The sequence below is a fragment of the Bombina bombina genome, chromosome 1 (genome assembly GCF_027579735.1).
Source record: "Bombina bombina isolate aBomBom1 chromosome 1, aBomBom1.pri, whole genome shotgun sequence".
Lineage (NCBI taxonomy): Eukaryota > Metazoa > Chordata > Amphibia > Anura > Bombinatoridae > Bombina > Bombina bombina.
The window spans coordinates 435551601-435568283 of NC_069499.1; the positions used below are offsets into that span (position 1 = coordinate 435551601).

General features: G+C 39.4%; 1 protein-coding gene across 1 annotated transcript in view; it reads right to left on the reverse strand.

Moving 5' to 3' along the window:
- TTC21B (tetratricopeptide repeat domain 21B) overlaps positions 1 to 16683 on the reverse strand; it is a 397674-nt gene that overhangs the window by 273134 nt on the left and 107857 nt on the right. Inside the window, exons 12-13 of the mRNA XM_053698392.1 lie at positions 14593 to 14722; positions 2746 to 2903 (exon numbers count right to left, since the gene is read on the reverse strand). Of these exons, the coding sequence (XP_053554367.1) occupies positions 2746 to 2903; positions 14593 to 14722 (288 nt within the window). The remainder of the gene's footprint in view (positions 1 to 2745; positions 2904 to 14592; positions 14723 to 16683) is intronic.

Consider the following 16683-nt stretch of genomic DNA (forward strand, 5'->3'; position numbering starts at 1 on the left):
TCCATTCCCTAGAAATTACTTCAGAAATAGCATCAGGACAGGAAAAACTTCTGGAATAACTATAGGAGGTTTAAAAACCGAATTTAAACGCTTAGTAGATTTAGTATCAAGAGGACTAGATTCTTCCATCTCTAATGCGATTAAAACTTCTTTAAGTAAAGAGCGAATAAATTACATTTTAAATAAATATGAAGATTTATCAGTGTCAATATCTGAGACAGAATCCTCTGAACCAGAAAAATCCTCATCAGAAACAGACAAATCAGAATGATTACGGTCATTTAAAAATTCATCTGAAAAATGAGAAGTTTTAAAAGACCTTTTACGTTTACTGGAAGGAGGAATAACAGACATAGCCTTCCTAATAGATTTAGAAACAAATTCTTTTATATTAACAGGAACATCCTGAGTATTAGATGTTGAGGGAACAGCAACAGGTAATGGTATATTACTAATGGAAATACTATCTGCATTAGCAAGCTTATCATGACATTCATCACAAACTACAGCCGGAGGAACAGTTACCACAAGTTTACAACAAATGCACTTAACTTTGGTAGAACCAGCATCAGGCAGCGTCTTTCCAGAAGTAGATTCTGATCCAGGGTCAATTTGAGACATCTTTCAATATGTAAAAGAAAAAACAACATATAAAGCAAAATGTATCAAATTCCTTAAATGACAGTTTCAGGAATGGGAAAAAAATGCCAATGAACAAACCTCTAGCAACTAGAAGCAATGAAAAATGAGACTGAAATAATGTGAAAAAAAGGAGACAAGAATGATGCCCACATTTTTTAGCGCCAAAAAAGACGCCCACATTATTGGCGCCTTAAATTTTTGGCCGCCAAGAATGACGCCACATCCGGTGACGCTGACATTTTTGGCGCAAAACGTCAAAAAATGACGCAATCATGAACAATTTCCGGCGTCAAGTATGACTCCGGAAATGATAAAAAAAAAATTGCGCCAAAAAAGTCCACGCCAAGAATGACGCAATAAATTGAAGCATTTTCAGCCCCTGCGAGCCTAACAGCCCACAGGGAAAAAAGTCAATTTGAAACAATTTTTAAGGTAAGAAAAAAATTGATTATTCATATGCATTAACCCAAATATGAAACTGACTGTCTGAAATAAGGAATATTGATCATCCTGAATCATGGCAAATATAAGTTTAAAGACATATATTTAGAACTTTATATATAAAGTGCCCAACCATAGCTTAGAGTGTCACAAAAAATAAGACTTACTTACCCCAGGACACTCATCTACATATAGTAGATAGCCAAACCAGTACTGAAACGAGAATCAGTAGAGGTAATGGTATGTAAGAGTATATCGTCGATCTGAAAAGGGAGGTAAGAGATGAATCTCTACGACCGATAACAGAGAACCTATGAAATAGATCCCGTAGAAGGAGACCATTGAATTCAAATAGGCAATACTCTCTTCACATCCCTCTGACATTCACTGCACTGTGAGAGGAAAACCGGGCTCCAGCCTGCTGCGAAGCGCATATCAACGTAGAATCTAGCACAAACTTACTTCACCACCTCCACGGGAGGCAAAGTGTGTAAAACTGAATTGTGGGTGTGGTGAGGGGTGTATTTATAGGCATTTTGAGGTTTCGGAAACTTTGCCCCTCCTGGTAGGAATGTATATCCCATACGTCACTAGCTCATGGACTCTTGCTAATTACATGAAATAAATCAGAATCCTCCTTAACTGGGACACTGAATAAAAAATGGACAAATAAGAAAAATCTAAACGGCACTTTACACCCCCAATGGCTGGGGCACTCACCACCTCCAGAAAACCAGACACCAGCAGACCATTATTTCTCCGTCGCCACACGGTCAGGAATGCGGAAATGGAGTCACAAGGTAAACCGTGCAGTCCATGCAAAAGCCTGCCTGACCTTAAAGGCTGCGTCACTAGACATATGCCGTTATGTTCCAAAATAGCCATGAGCCGAAGCAACACTACACAATAGCAGACAGAATCACATAACAAACATGATTATAACCCCCCCTGTTCAATAACCCCCCTCAGGAGATATTAGCCCTTGATTCCTAGATACAAAAAGGAGCCTAACTAAGACCCTATGTTAAAGTTATCCCTAAAAGGTTGTAGCCCCTCTCGGATAAACTGTTGTAATTACAATACATCCATGATGAAAGTAAAATGAAACGATCTTACCGGAATCTACGTTGTGGAACAGGAACACAGCCCCCCTTTAAGAGTAACAGATAGTAGCAACGCTTCTGCAATGGACTTGAGAGAAAAAAGCAGGCAGCAAAACTCGTCAACGCTGATTGCTTGTGGAGATGTTAATATGAGTCGGGATGGATTCGCAGAAAGACTCTCCCTGCATCTCCGGACTCTAACTTTCACCCATGCTCTCACTGAGAGGCTGACAGGACTACTTAAAACTCGAGTCCCATGCCGAAAGTACTACCCTCCATAAGAGACTATCGAAAACTTCTGACACTTATCTGCCAACCTCCTGGGATGAAAGGCAAAGAATGACTGGGGGATGAGGGAAGTGAGAGGAGTATTTAAGCCTTTGGCTCGGGTGTCTTTGCCTCCTCCTGGTGGCCATGTCCTGAATTTCCGAAAGTAATGAATGCAGCTGTGGACTCTTTCCACTTAAGAAGAAAAACTTGAATTTGTATTTTTGTATTTTTTTCTATTTATTTTTTTTGGCTAGTGCTAACTTTTTAATGACGTTTAAGCAAAACTCACCTCAAAATTGTAACTCAACCCAAGTTCCAAAGACTGGGAGCACAGTTTTATGTGGTTTTGGGAGAGGTACACTTGAGCCATTAGCAGATGAGCATCTGCATATGAAGGATTCTGTTCAAGAAAATGTTGAAGGCTACTCTGTGCACCTTCAACATCACCTAATAAAAAGACAAAGATCTTAAATTATCAAACATTTCACTATAGAACTATGAATCTATAACATTGGTTTAATTATTTTGCAGATAAATAGAAATATATATAGGCATTCAAGAAAAGAAAACAATGCATTAATACTACTGTTTAAATTAACACTAAAAATCAAGGAATACCCTTAATTACACCCAAAGCAGAGTGACAAATTCATAAAATCAACAATGAGATATTCACCACTATATATAATTCATATTCATATATCAGTTGTGAATGTTGGGGTGCTGGCAAAACTATGCAGGTCAAGGAAGCTAAGGGGGTAAAGGGAAAGTAGTTGAAATCCTTGTGCGAGTGGGCCAGGTGGTGTGGTGGGATTTGGAGAGTAAGCAGTGGCTGCATCAGAATGCAACTACAAATGTACTCCAAATGCCTCTATTTATGGTAGTAAAGTTGTGCCATTGACAGCCCGAGGCGCGTTAAGATTATGATTAAGATGACATGACTAAGAACCTATTGCAGGTTTGAAACGTTGTTGGTATTGTTTGTTATACTCATGGACCCTGCCTAAGAAATAAAGGTCTTTTAAAAAGGAATTGAAGGCTGGAAAAAAGCATGCTAAGATTACACAGACACCAGGCACCACAGCTAGGGACTTGTTGCCAGATAGATGAACCAATATAGCAATAAGTTTGTGCTGATTCATCTAAAGCATTTTTATTAGGGCTTCAATTACTGGTGAACGCTTCCCCTATATGCACCTGTATTTACGTTTATATTACTGTTATTTGCTTGAGGGTACTGCAGTTACTGAGACAGGGTGGGAGTGGGGTACTTTTGATATCTACTGGCTAGCTACTGTAAATGCTGAACTGCTGGTCTACATTCATCAAGATGTACTAACTGGTTATGTTATAGAATCAGAGAAGTGTTAAAATGTTCTACTCAGCTCTGGTTCACAGGAAAAATTATAGACAACTGATGCACATTCTGTGACAGGGGGTTTCTGAGAAACCACAAGACTAGTTTTAGGGATCTGGGGCCTAAGATGTATACTGATGTATGTGCTTTTTAACCATTAGCAATATTATATTAATGTTCACGCCTATTTTTGTGATATTATATATTGTAATGTAAACAGACAATTGGATGTGTCAGGATTTTTATCAGACTGTCTGACAAAATTGTGTCCTGAACCTGGATTGAACCCATTATTATTGGCAATAAATTTAGAGACAGGCATAAGCCTGGTTTAATTTACTTCTGAGAATAAACAGAGATCCCAGTAAAACAGTTTATAACATCAATTTTCATCATGATTTTTATTCACAGGTAAAATATTTTTAATGGCCGGTAAATCAGACATGGCATACAATTTTAAAAACAGTTTCCAATTTACTTCTATTATGAAATATACCTCATTCCCATGATATTCTTTATTGAAGAGATACCTAGGTAGCTGACTGGAGCCTCCTATAGCACCAATAAAGGAGGTTTATATTTATTGGATTCCTTGCACGACTAGCAATCATGCCCATCAGCCCATGCAACAGCATCTCAATTAGTATGATCTCTAGATTCTAACCTTCCCAGAACTCAAGCTTATTCTGTGTAAAGCATTCTCATGCGTGTTCGGACATTTTAATGAGGCACCAACTAACGTCTATTCAGCTACAGGTGAAAGACTGCTACCCAGATGTTCTCCTGTAAAATCTGATACAAATTTGAACTGTTCTCTGTTTGATAGTAAAGTATGCAAGTCTAGGGGCTCCTTTTATCATGCTTAAAGGGACATGAAATTCCACATTTATGATTAAGGTAAAGCATGCAATTTTAAAAAACTTTCTAATTTACTTCTATACTTTCTTCTATTCTATCGTTTTTGTTTTTTGATTTCTTGGTATCTTTTGTTGAACATTTTCCAGGAGTTTGCTGCAGCAGTTTTAAAAGAATGCTATCCATTTGCAAGAGAACTAGATGGCAGCACTATTCGCTGCAATGTACCTAGGTATCTCTTCAACAAAGAATTTTATGGAAATGAAGAAAATTTGATAATAGAAGAAAATTAAAACTTCTTTTTTAAAATTGTATGCTCTTCCAGATTCACAAAATAATTTTTGAGGGCTTCATATTCCTTTAACTGTTAGGATGAGATTTAGGTGTCGGTACTCAGTGTTCTTCCCTTCAAACATGGCTGTCCCTTTCTGTCAAACTTCGACTTTTGACTAATTTGCCCACAGGTCACTGTCCCAGAACTCTTGTAAAACACCCAGAGGTCGAGAGTAGTAGTTTCCTTTTTGATTTCTTTATTTTAATACAATTCTTCTTTAGTATTTTCCTTGTAGTGGACCCATTTTGACAAGTTTTAGAGTTTTCTGCAGGTCTTTTCTGTTATCCTAGCATTACCCTCCTTCAGCATAACGTGAGGCCCTCTTTGCAGATCACCTGCTTCTATGGAGAGTAGCAGCAGTACTAAATTAGTAAACAGTCTGTCTTACTGTGGATTGATGAATACCCACTCCTTTAGAAATGCATCTTTACTATTATTCCTCCAAGTTTTTTTTTTTCAGTGAGGAATGTTTCATATTTCTTAAGAAGATAAGGCAAGATAAATTGTAAGCCTACAACCCAAACCTCTCATCTCATTTATTGGAAAACCTGAACTGAATTAGCTTTTGAAGAACCAATCTTGTGGTTCGCATACTTTTTCATCTAATTGTACTTTTTTTGTACTAATTTTGTGAGTAAACAGACTGCGTTACTGTAATGCTGTGACATTATATACCCAAATTGTAGTTATGTGTAATGTATGGAAAAAGTGACCAAATAAATAAATAATGGAAATATGATGCAAATATTTTTACAACACAATTAAAACTTTATATTGCAATCTCAAAGTGTTTAATTTTCCTTTAAAATGTTCCTAACCTTTTTACAGATGACACAAACAATTCGGCTTTGACCTGCCTTTTATAGGGAAAATGTTCTCCCTTTAGAATAACCCCCAAGCAAAAATTAAATTAAATTAAACTCTCTCACCCATTTGATATCACAAATGGCATGCGGCAGGGATGCCCTCTCTCCACTATCCTGTTTGTCCTCGCCATGGAGGTATAGCCTCTCATATCAGACACAATGCGGCCATTCATGGATTCAGAATTGCTCATGAAGAATACAAAGCTACCCTATATGCCGACGACCTTTTCCTTACAATCACACAGCCTCAACCATCAATCTCCTCCCTAATACAAACACTCCACACCTACGGCTCCTTCTCTAACTCTAAGATCAACATCACCAAATCAGAACTGCTGCCCATTGGGCTACACACGGATGACCTAGATTTAATACAATCATTAGCCAATTTCCGTCTCCAACGCCAATCCATAAAAAAATCTAGGAGTTCACATATCCCCGCACGCACAGGTAACACTTGATTCAAATTTCAAAGCCATTTCCGACACGACATGCGCTCTCCTGAGATCCTGGAGCAATAAGCCAATCTCGTGGCTGGGTAGGATTAATTCGGTTAAAATGATCCTCCTCCCTAAGCTACTATACCTCTTCCAAACCTTACTAGTCCCTATCCCAAAATCACTAATTCACAATCTCCAAAAGTCCATCATTTCATACATATGGCAACAGAAGAGACCCCGCATAGCTACCGCCACACTTTACCGTCCTAAGGAGTTGGGTGGACTCGGGATCCTAAATTTAACACAATACAGGTTAGCCTTTTTTTTTATATTTAATATTTTTATTTAAGGAATTGCACATTACAATTTTCAAACCTTTACACACTATACAAGAGTTTACAATATCAACAATATGCGATAGTCACGGTGGTGTGATTCGTCAATTGTCCTTGTTTTAGTCCCCATTAAGGTTAGTGTGGATCGCTCTTGGGTCCTGGTTGGCGCTTCCTTGTCATGAAAAGAAGATTTTTTTCTTTTTTTTTTGATAGAGCATAAAAAAACCATAGTGAAAAAGCTTTGTCACGTATAATGTACATAGGTGCAAAAACCTTCTGCAACAATGTTGAACTTTTTGGTTGTGATTATTGCCACGCCTAGTCTTTAATTTATATGTTTGCTAACGCTACAATATGGTGTTTCTGGCCTTGAGTTCGAATCACAGCGATGGTGATCGCCTCCGAAAAGGTGTGTGGGGTATAGCCTATCAATCGGGGCTTCATTGCCCTCTGTTGCATTAGCTGTGTGTCCCCCTGTGTTTTTTTTTTAGCCTTACTATCAGCGTCTGTATAGTGATTTAGAACTGTTATGTGCGCATTTGTTCCGGTCTTATCTGTGTGTGGGGGTTAAAATGTTTTGTAAGGTATTTTTTGATAGTATATGTGGGCATAGTAGGTCCATGATAGACCCCCTTGCCCATTTCCTCACTCGCTAATCTATTTTGTTATGTGTTGGTTGTATGTTGGTGCCATATTGCCGACATTAGCTTGTGTGTGTCTATGGTTCCTGATTGTAGGTAATGGTATCTTTCCAGTTGTAATAGGTTTGTCACTTGTAGTTCCAAGTCCCTTACCGTAGGTGTAATGTCAGATTTCCAGTGTTTCGGAATTAGTGTTTTGGCGCTGTTTATCATGAGTATCAGTAATGTTTTTATGTGGTGTTGCTGAGTTTAGGTAAAGTCAAGAACAGGACAATTTTAGGGTCATTAGGCAGGGGTTTCTCTATTACTTCTGATATCCGGAGCACTACCCCAGTCCAGAACGCGTCTAATTTAGTGCAGTTCCACCATATGTGTGTTGGGGTTCCGATTTCCCTGCATCCTTGTTACTAGTCGATTTGTATATTGCATTTAGTGTGGTGGGAGTAAGATACCACCTCGTAAGGAACTTATAATTTGTTTCTAAAACTCTCGTGGAGATTGATGATTTTTTAGTTATCGAGAAAGCTATGTTCCAGTCTGAGTGTGTGATACTGGTCCCCAGTTCATTTTCCCAAGATTTGGTGTAGGTGGTTGAATCCTGCCCATCTTTCGTCAGAAGATGTTTGTACAAGATGGAGATTGCATGTTTGGGGGTGGTGTCTAATAGGCACAAAGTTTCATATGGAGTGTATTTCCTGAGAATGTGATTTTTGTTGGGGTGGGAGTCTATGAAATGGCGTATTTGTTGATGTGAGAACCATGTAAGAGATATATCTGGATATTTGTCCAGTATTTCGTCCATTTGGTTGACCTTACCATCTCAGAGTAATATTGAGATTGTTATGTCCTTTATGTTGCAGTTGCTATCAGTCAGTGTATCTTTGAGGTTCCAGGGAATTGTTGGGTTGTTGCTTATAGGAGTCAAGGGCGAAAGTATGTTAGATATGTTGGTAGATGTGTTCAGTAATTTGTCGCATGTCGCAAATACATCTGTGAGTAAAAGATATTGATGTATTGTTGACGGACGATGTTTGGCAGGTAGCCACGTGGAGATCCCAGCGTTATTTAAGCTTAGTATCTGTTTGTCTAGTTGGACCCATTGTTTGTGTTTGTTGTTTACGCACCAGTCTATTACTTTATGTAGTGTTATGGCAGTTATGTATGTTGAAATGTTTGGGACCCCTAGACCTCCTTTGTCTTTTGGTAAATACATTGTGTGTTTTGCAACTCTAGGTTTGATGCCCTGCCAAATTAATTGTTCTAGTAAGGATTGTATTTTGTATAGATATTGTACTGGTAAGGGTATTGGGGTTGTTTGTAGTACGTACAAAATTCTCGGGAGAATATTCATTTTTATTACATTTATTCTTCCTATCCAAGAAATTGTTTTATTCTTCCAGCTGGAAAGATCTGCCATTAATGTTTCTTCAAGTGTTTTATAATTGGCCTGGAACACTATTTTGGGGTATAGAGCAAGTATCTTAGTTTAATTCTTTGTTTTTTTAGAGGACAGTTGGATAGTAGGAGGTTAAGAGAGTTCTCCTCGTAGGTGAGGTTCATAATTTCTGACTTAGCTACATTTAAAAGGAAGTTGGACACATGACCATAGTCTTTGAATGTTTTCAGGGTATGTGGTATAGATGTTTCTATTTTAGTTACAGTAAGAGGAACGTCATCGGCATATAGTGCCAATTTGTATTCTGTTTCGTCTATATGAATGCCTGCTATTTGGGGATTTTTTCTTATTTTTTTGAGTCAGGGTTTCTAAGGACAATGCAAAAGGGATGGGAGAAAGGACAACCCTGTCTCGTGCCATTTTGTATGACAAATTTATCGTATAGTAGGCCATTGACTTTAACTTTTGCCGTGGGTGATGTATAAAGGGAGAAGGTCTGTTCAATAAATTTGTTGCCAAATTAAATTTTTCGCATTACAGCTTTTAGAAATTGCCAATTAACCCTATCAAATGATTTCTCTGCATCTGTAGAAATCAGAACTACAGGGATATTGTTGTTTTTTACATGGGATATGAGCTGCAGTGCTTTCAGGGTGTTGTCTCTAGCTTCTCTTCCTGGTATGAATCCCACCTGGTCTGAATTTATCAGTTTGGGTAGATACAAGTTTATTCTAGTGGCGATTACTTTGGCAAAAATTTTAATGTCTGCGTTTAGTAGGGATATCGGTTGAAAATGTTCCTGTCTATTTGGTTGTTTTCCCGGTTTGGGGAGGACCGTAATGTGGGCTTCTAGCATATTTTCTGAGAATCCCCGAGGTTAGTAGAGTGTTGAAAACGAGGTGTTCCTTCAGATGTTGTCTGGCTTGTGTTAATGATTTGAGTATGATGTCGGATTCTGGGTCTTGTTTGTGTTTCTTTTCCCAATGGCCTATCTGTGCCAGTGTGGAGTTTAGATATTGTTTGCTGGCTTTTTTTCCCCTGGCCTTGTGCACTATACATTCTCCCCTTAAAACGCATTCATGCGCTTCCCATATGGTGGACCGTTTCATGTTGTCAGTATCATTTTCCCTGAAGTAGTTTTCTAAGACTGTGTCTATGTTTTGTTTAAATAAGGTGATGTCTAGCACATATTCATCAAGGCGCCAAAGGTAAGGTCGCTGTGGCATGTTCGGCCAGTCTATGTGACATTGTACTGGGGCATGGTCTGACCAGGTGATTGGAAGTATATTAGAGCCTGTGATCACTGATAAGCCTGTCTGGTCTGTGAATATGTTGTCAATTCTCATATATGTGTTGTGTGGGTGTGAATAAAAAGTGTAATCCCTTGTGTTTGGGTTAATTGTTCTCCATATGTCATGTAGGGTTAACTGGGTTAGTTGGTTCGAGATCGCCTTTATTACTTCGTTTTGGTGTATAAGATGTCCCTGTTGAAGTGTCTAGGCCTGGGACTAGTGATAGATTAAAGTCTCCGCTAAGAAACAAAGTTCCCTTGGTGTGTTCTAATAAGAGTTGATGTACTGTTTTAAAAAGGTGATGCTGGTCTTTGTTTGGCAAATATAGGTTTGCCAGAGTGATGGGTCTGTTAAAAAGTAGGCCTACCACAATAATATATCTTCTGATTTTGTCCTTTTCTATATGTGTCGCCTGGAATTGGATTGAGTTTTTAAGGAGGATACCCACTCCTCTTGTTTTAGTGTTCCCCAATGCTAGGAAAGTGGTTCTATATTTATGGCTCAGTATTTTTGGTTCCCTCCCCTTTTTGAGATGTGTCTCCTGGATAAACAAAATGTTAGTGGAGGTTTTATGGTGGTCTCTAAACACCATGGACCTCTTTTCAGGGCTATTTAGACCCTTCACATTCATAGTGGTTAGTGAGAGCATGTGGGCTTCCTGTGGCATGTTGTGTTATTGGAGTTGAATACTAGTTAGTGAGCGTGGGTTGTATGACGTAGAACTTTTTATTGACTATGTTAATAATGTTAGTCTATAAGTATATGAAAATATAAGGCTGTGTCAGTAGTGTATGTTAGTGAACAAAATTTTTCAGTTACAAAATAATTAATGCTTCCGTATTATTCTCTTGGTTTTAACTTATATAATAACACAGTATAGGAATTTCAAATAACTTAGAGCTTTGAAAAGTAATTTGAAGTTAATTTAAAATTAACAAACAGTGGTTACAACAATGAGGATAGTATCCACATCCCCCACCTTATGTAAACATAGTAAACTTAGCTATACGACCTGTAGCTGCAGGAGCTCACACCCAGTCCATGCAAAAGTATAATTGTTTTCTTTTACAAGGATGCAACATTGTCCAGTGCTTGAACTCTGAGTGGTGAAGTGGGCCTCAGAGACCCTTGTCTTGAGGAGTTGTCTGCGGTGTTTCCACCTGTGTGTTTTTTTTTGCAGATAGCATTGTCTGTCCTCTGGATGAGGGATATTTATTTTCAGTGTCTCACAGAAGCTTGAAAGATCATCCATGTGCTTGAACGTGGCGGTGGAGTCTCCTCTGGAGGCAATGATGCTGACAGGGAACCCCCGTCTATAAACTATCTTCTGGTCTCTTAGTACCGTGGTGTTAAATTGCAAGTCTCTCCTTTTTTGTAGCGTTGCTGGGCTGAGATCCTCAAACACTTGTATGTTGTTGCCGGCATGTGTTAGCTTTTGCTTCTGTCTGGCATGGCGTAGAATCTCTTCTCTGTCCTTATGATTTAGGAGTTTCACAATGAAGTCTCTTGGTGGGGCCTTTGATGGTGGTTTTGCTCTTAGAGCCCTGTGGGCTCTTTCAATTATTATGTCTGGAGAGCTGTTTGACCCTTTGACGGTTCTAAAGAGATCTTGAAGACAGCCCTCAAGGGCGGCAGGCTGTATTGACTCTGGGATGCCTCTTATGCGCAGGTTGTTGCGTCGCCCCCTGTTGTCTAGATCTACTTTTTCCAGGATATTATGGATTGTCTTCTCCTGGTCATAAGACATTTTTGATATGTATTGTATATCATTGCAAACAGTGTTGTGATTTTCTTTGAGTGTGGACTTTAGACAGGTCTCTTCTAAGTTCGCCGTACCAATTTTTTACTTCCCCTATTATCTCTTTAATGTCTTCCTTAGTACAAAGGGATTGTAGGTCTTCTTTAGTTATTGATGTGCAGGTAGTGCTGGGGGCTTGTGTATTTTGAGTTTCAGGTGCATCTGTGATACTCCTGGTAGTATCCACTTTGGCAGGTGTTGTTATTATGTCTTAAAGTTTGTGCAATTGCTGTATAAGCTTTGTATTCCTATGATTCTCAGGCTTATTATTCCTACGGCCTGGCATGTCCAGATATATAAAGCTGGCAGGTGTTAAAGGTTTGGATACTGTATTTGAATACTTGTGAAGAATAGGGTTGCACTCAGAAGTGGTTTGGGGTCCTCTTGCATGTGAGGGGTGGCAGTGTTTATAGTATAATCAGCCCCATTAATTGATGACAGGCTTATTATCCAGAACCAGTTTATATTGCACAGGGGTCACTTTCCCCCTCTTCTTCTTTATTCCCCCTGGCTGTATATAGTTATCTTTTGTGAGGCTATACTGCACCATTGTTTTAGCCCTGTGTGTTATGAGTGCAGTGCCTTGCTGGGGAAAGTATGTGTGGCAGCCTTGCTTATGATCCCTGTTGCCTGCCTCCTGTGCCCTGATGTAGATTCCCTTATGTGATTCCGATAAGGTCTCACCACTTAACTGTGTGGCCTGGTCACATGGGGCTCCGCTCACTGTCGGTGTTGATTCTGGGGCCTCTCTGAGTGTCTATCCGGGCGGGTGTCACTTTCTCCCTGTTTGGCACTGACCGTGATGTGTGGAGCGCTCAAGTTTACTGGCTGGCTGATTCTGGTCGGGACTTGTCGTTTGGCACGCTCTCTCTGCACCTCTCTATGTGTCTTGTGCTCCCGGTCGCCAGCAGCGTGCGGCAGCTATGTCGCTGGTTTTACTATGTCCCCTAGGTGTTGTGGGGTGTTTGTGGTGCCTTTGGCTGTTAGATCATGCAAGCCCTGCAGCTAATTTTATGGGGCTAAGGTGATGGGGCCTAGGAGCTAGCCGATCATGCGGCCATCATCCAGCGCGGCCAAGCTCCGCCTCCAGGTTAGCATCTTTTTACTCTAGAATCATACACTGGAGCAAACACTCGACCCACAAGGAATGGGTACTCCTAGAGCACTCATTATCCAACACTAACCATCTTGGCAGCAAATGCCGGCTACCACATAATAAGAGAACCTACCAACACATCTCCCAACTATAACCAAAGAAACTTTTAAACTATGGGACACACATATTAAACATTATAGCCACGTCTCTACAATACCCTCTCCGCTAACCCCCCTTCGCAATAACCCTGAATTCCCCTTCAAATTATTCGAGCAAGCAACTCAAACTCCCCACATATCTAGATCTTCTCCCTGCCTCACAATACTCACAAATGGAAAACTCAAGCCTTTATCTGAAATAACACTCATCCCAGAGACTACACATGTAAATTGGTTTCGCTACCAACAACTTTCGGATTTCCTTACAAAACATCCCCAAAGGGCTCAACTCTCACGCACCCTAACCAGCTTTGAAAGCAGCTGCATTAACGATACACTAAACAAAGGCTTCCTTTCTTTCAAACACCAATTACTCATGCAAACGCATAATATTTCCCTTCCTTCTTACACACAAAAATGGGAAAGAGAAATTGGCTCAACACAAACCCACAAGGAATGGCTAAACATATTTTCCTACATGACAAAATCTTCATCCTCCATTTATGTAATGGAAATGAACGTCAAACTCTTGTATAGATGGCATTATACCCTATACACAAACCCACAAGGAATGGCTAAAAATATTTTCCTACATGACAAAATCTTCATCCTCCATTTATGTAATGGAAATGAACGTGGAACTCTTGTATAGATGGTATTATACCCCATACCGACTGCATACCATCCTCACCGCGCTCTCACCAGATTGCTGGAGAGGCTGTAATGCAATAGACACCCCCACGCACATATGGTGGACATGCCCCATCGCTTAGACATACTGGGAGGCAATCAAAATTGAATTTGAATTTTTTTTTATCCACAATTCTCGAACTAGACATCTGGTTTTTCATTTTTAACAAGTTCACTAAAGTTAAATGTAAAAAAAAAAAAACTGCAAAAGTCATAATCTTCCATCTATTTCTGTTTGGAAAGAAATGACCTCCCAGTCTCTTAAACTAGAAAAATACCACTACAACCGCAATAAATAGACAGATGACTACGATTCAATCTGCTTCCTTTGGGAAGAATATCTTAACCAGAAACCTTCCTCACCCACGACATAAAGTGCCCATCAGTACCCTCAAATCTAACAATATCCACTATATTTCATCATGTGAACTGATGAAAGACTTCCTGGTCCCTAGACAGCCTACTATTCATTTTCATTGCCTAATAAATAAAAAATAAGTGTTCCTTTTAACCTGCAGGAACCATTTAACCTGATTATACCTTACGCAGTCTAAACCTATGCTGATACCTGCTAATTTAACCTATAACCATATATCTTGTTGAAGACCTGCAACGTGTAACTAATTTTTGAAGAAAACTGTTTTTCTTTTTTCTTTTGTGTTCATACAATAACAAAGAGTTGATGCACATGTAGCTACTTTATACCTTTTCATGTCTGTATTGTTATAATTTTCAATAAAGCATTTGAAAAGAAAAAAAAATGTTCCTAACCTTCAGAATAATGATATTTATTCCAGCTAAATCCCCATTACATGTGTTGCAGGAATGATGTATTTATAAAAGGTTCAGCAGCTCTGTACCAAGCATACTTTGCTTACCTGCTAGATATTTCACCTTGGCCATTAGAAACAGTGCCTGTTGAAGACCAGGTGCTGTCTTCACCACAGTTTCAAGCACAGAGGCACAGTGTCTTAGCAATGGGGATAAAGGCTGGCCTGGACTGGGAGGCTAGAAAAAGGCACATTATAAAGGTAAAATAAACCGCATCACAAAATAAAGGCATGTTATAGCTCTACAATTATTATAGTATACACAAAAAGTACTGTAATGTTACACAGCAAACATTCCTTTGTCAGGTCTTTGTTTTGGCTTCTAGAATGTCTCGTTTAAAGGGAAATTATACAGAAATGTTGCAGTGGTTAAAAATAATACTGCATAGCTGCAAAAGGCTAACTAGAAAATATAGCTTAGGATGATACAGCGGCGCCAGCCACTTCAAGGGATCACCCCACAGTCCTCCAGTCGTTCCTCCAGAAAGGTTCTCTACAAATTAGAGCCCACAGATGGCGGTGAACACACAAACAACCGGAGCTACTAAGTAGAATACAAGAAGACAAAATGTATATAAAAATCTTCTAATATTTAATGAAGCAAGGAATCCATTCGATAAAAAGTATGTTTACTGAAATCACAGCTCATTACAATAAAATATCTACTTGTTTCAACAGAATAAAAAGTGTTGTTTTCAAGAGATGAAGTATCATCCCAACAGAGCTATATCAGGGATACAGCTGGCTGGCGCCGCCGCATATCAATACTAAACGTCTTGTGCAGTTGGGGGAAGAAGCTGTAGCTGGCTGCCGCTACCTTGGAAGGGAAGTTCATTTAACTTTATCGATTCAGAACCCAAACATCTTTTGTTGACTAGAAAATATCACCTAAATATCTCTTTGTAAAAAAGATATTTGACATCATAATTTTCTCAGAAGCCACATCCCATTGTAAAGGGACTTTACACAACATTTTTTTTTTCATGATTCAGATACAGCATACAATTTTAAACAACTTTCCAATGTACTACTATTATTTAATTTTCTTCATTCATTTCTTATCCTTTGTTGGTGGAGCAGTAATCATCTACTGGAAGCTAGCTGATAAGAGGCATATATGTGCAGCCACCAATCAGCAGCTTCTGAGCCTAGCTTGGTATACTTTTTTTTAACAAAGAGCATTAAACAAATTAGATAGTAATTTTTTTTCTTCACACATACACACATATATACAGGGAGTGCAGAATTATTAGGCAAATGAGTATTTTGACCACATCATCCTCTTTATGCATGTTGTCTTACTCCAAGCTGTATAGGCTCGAAAGCCTACTACCAATTAAGCATATTAGGTGATGTGCATCTCTGTAATGAGAAGGGCTGTGGTCTAATGACATCAACACCCTATATCAGGTGTGCATAATTATTAGGCAACTTCCTTTCCTTTGGCAAAATGGGTCAAAAGAAGGACTTGACAGGCTCAGAAAAGTCAAAAATAGTGAGATATCTTGCAGAGGGATGCAGTACTCTTAAAATTGCAAAGCTTCTGAAGCGTGATCATCGAACAATCAAGCGTTTCATTCAAAATAGTCAACAGGGTCGCAAGAAGCGTGTGGAAAAACCAAGGCGCAAAATAACTGCCCATGAACTGAGAAAAGTCAAGCGTGCAGCTGCCAAGATGCCACTTGCCACCAGTTTGGCCATATTTCAGAGCTGCAACATCACTGGAGTGCCCAAAAGCACAAGGTGTGCAATACTCAGAGACATGGCCAAGGTAAGAAAGGCTGAAATATGACCACCACTGAACAAGACACACAAGCTGAAACGTCAAGACTGGGCCAAGAAATATCTCAAGACTGATTTTTCTAAGGTTTTATGGACTGATGAAATGAGAGTGAGTCTTGATGGGCCAGATGGATGGGCCCGTGGCTGGATTGGTAAAGGGCAGAGAGCTCCAGTCCGACTCAGACGCCAGCAAGGTGGAGGTGGAGTACTGGTTTGGGCTGGTATCATCAAAGATGAGCTTGTGGGGCCTTTTCGGGTTGAGGATGGAGTCAAGCTCAACTCCCAGTCCTACTGCCAGTTTCTGGAAGACACCTTCTTCAAGCAGTGGTACAGGAAGAAGTCTGCATCCTTCAAGAA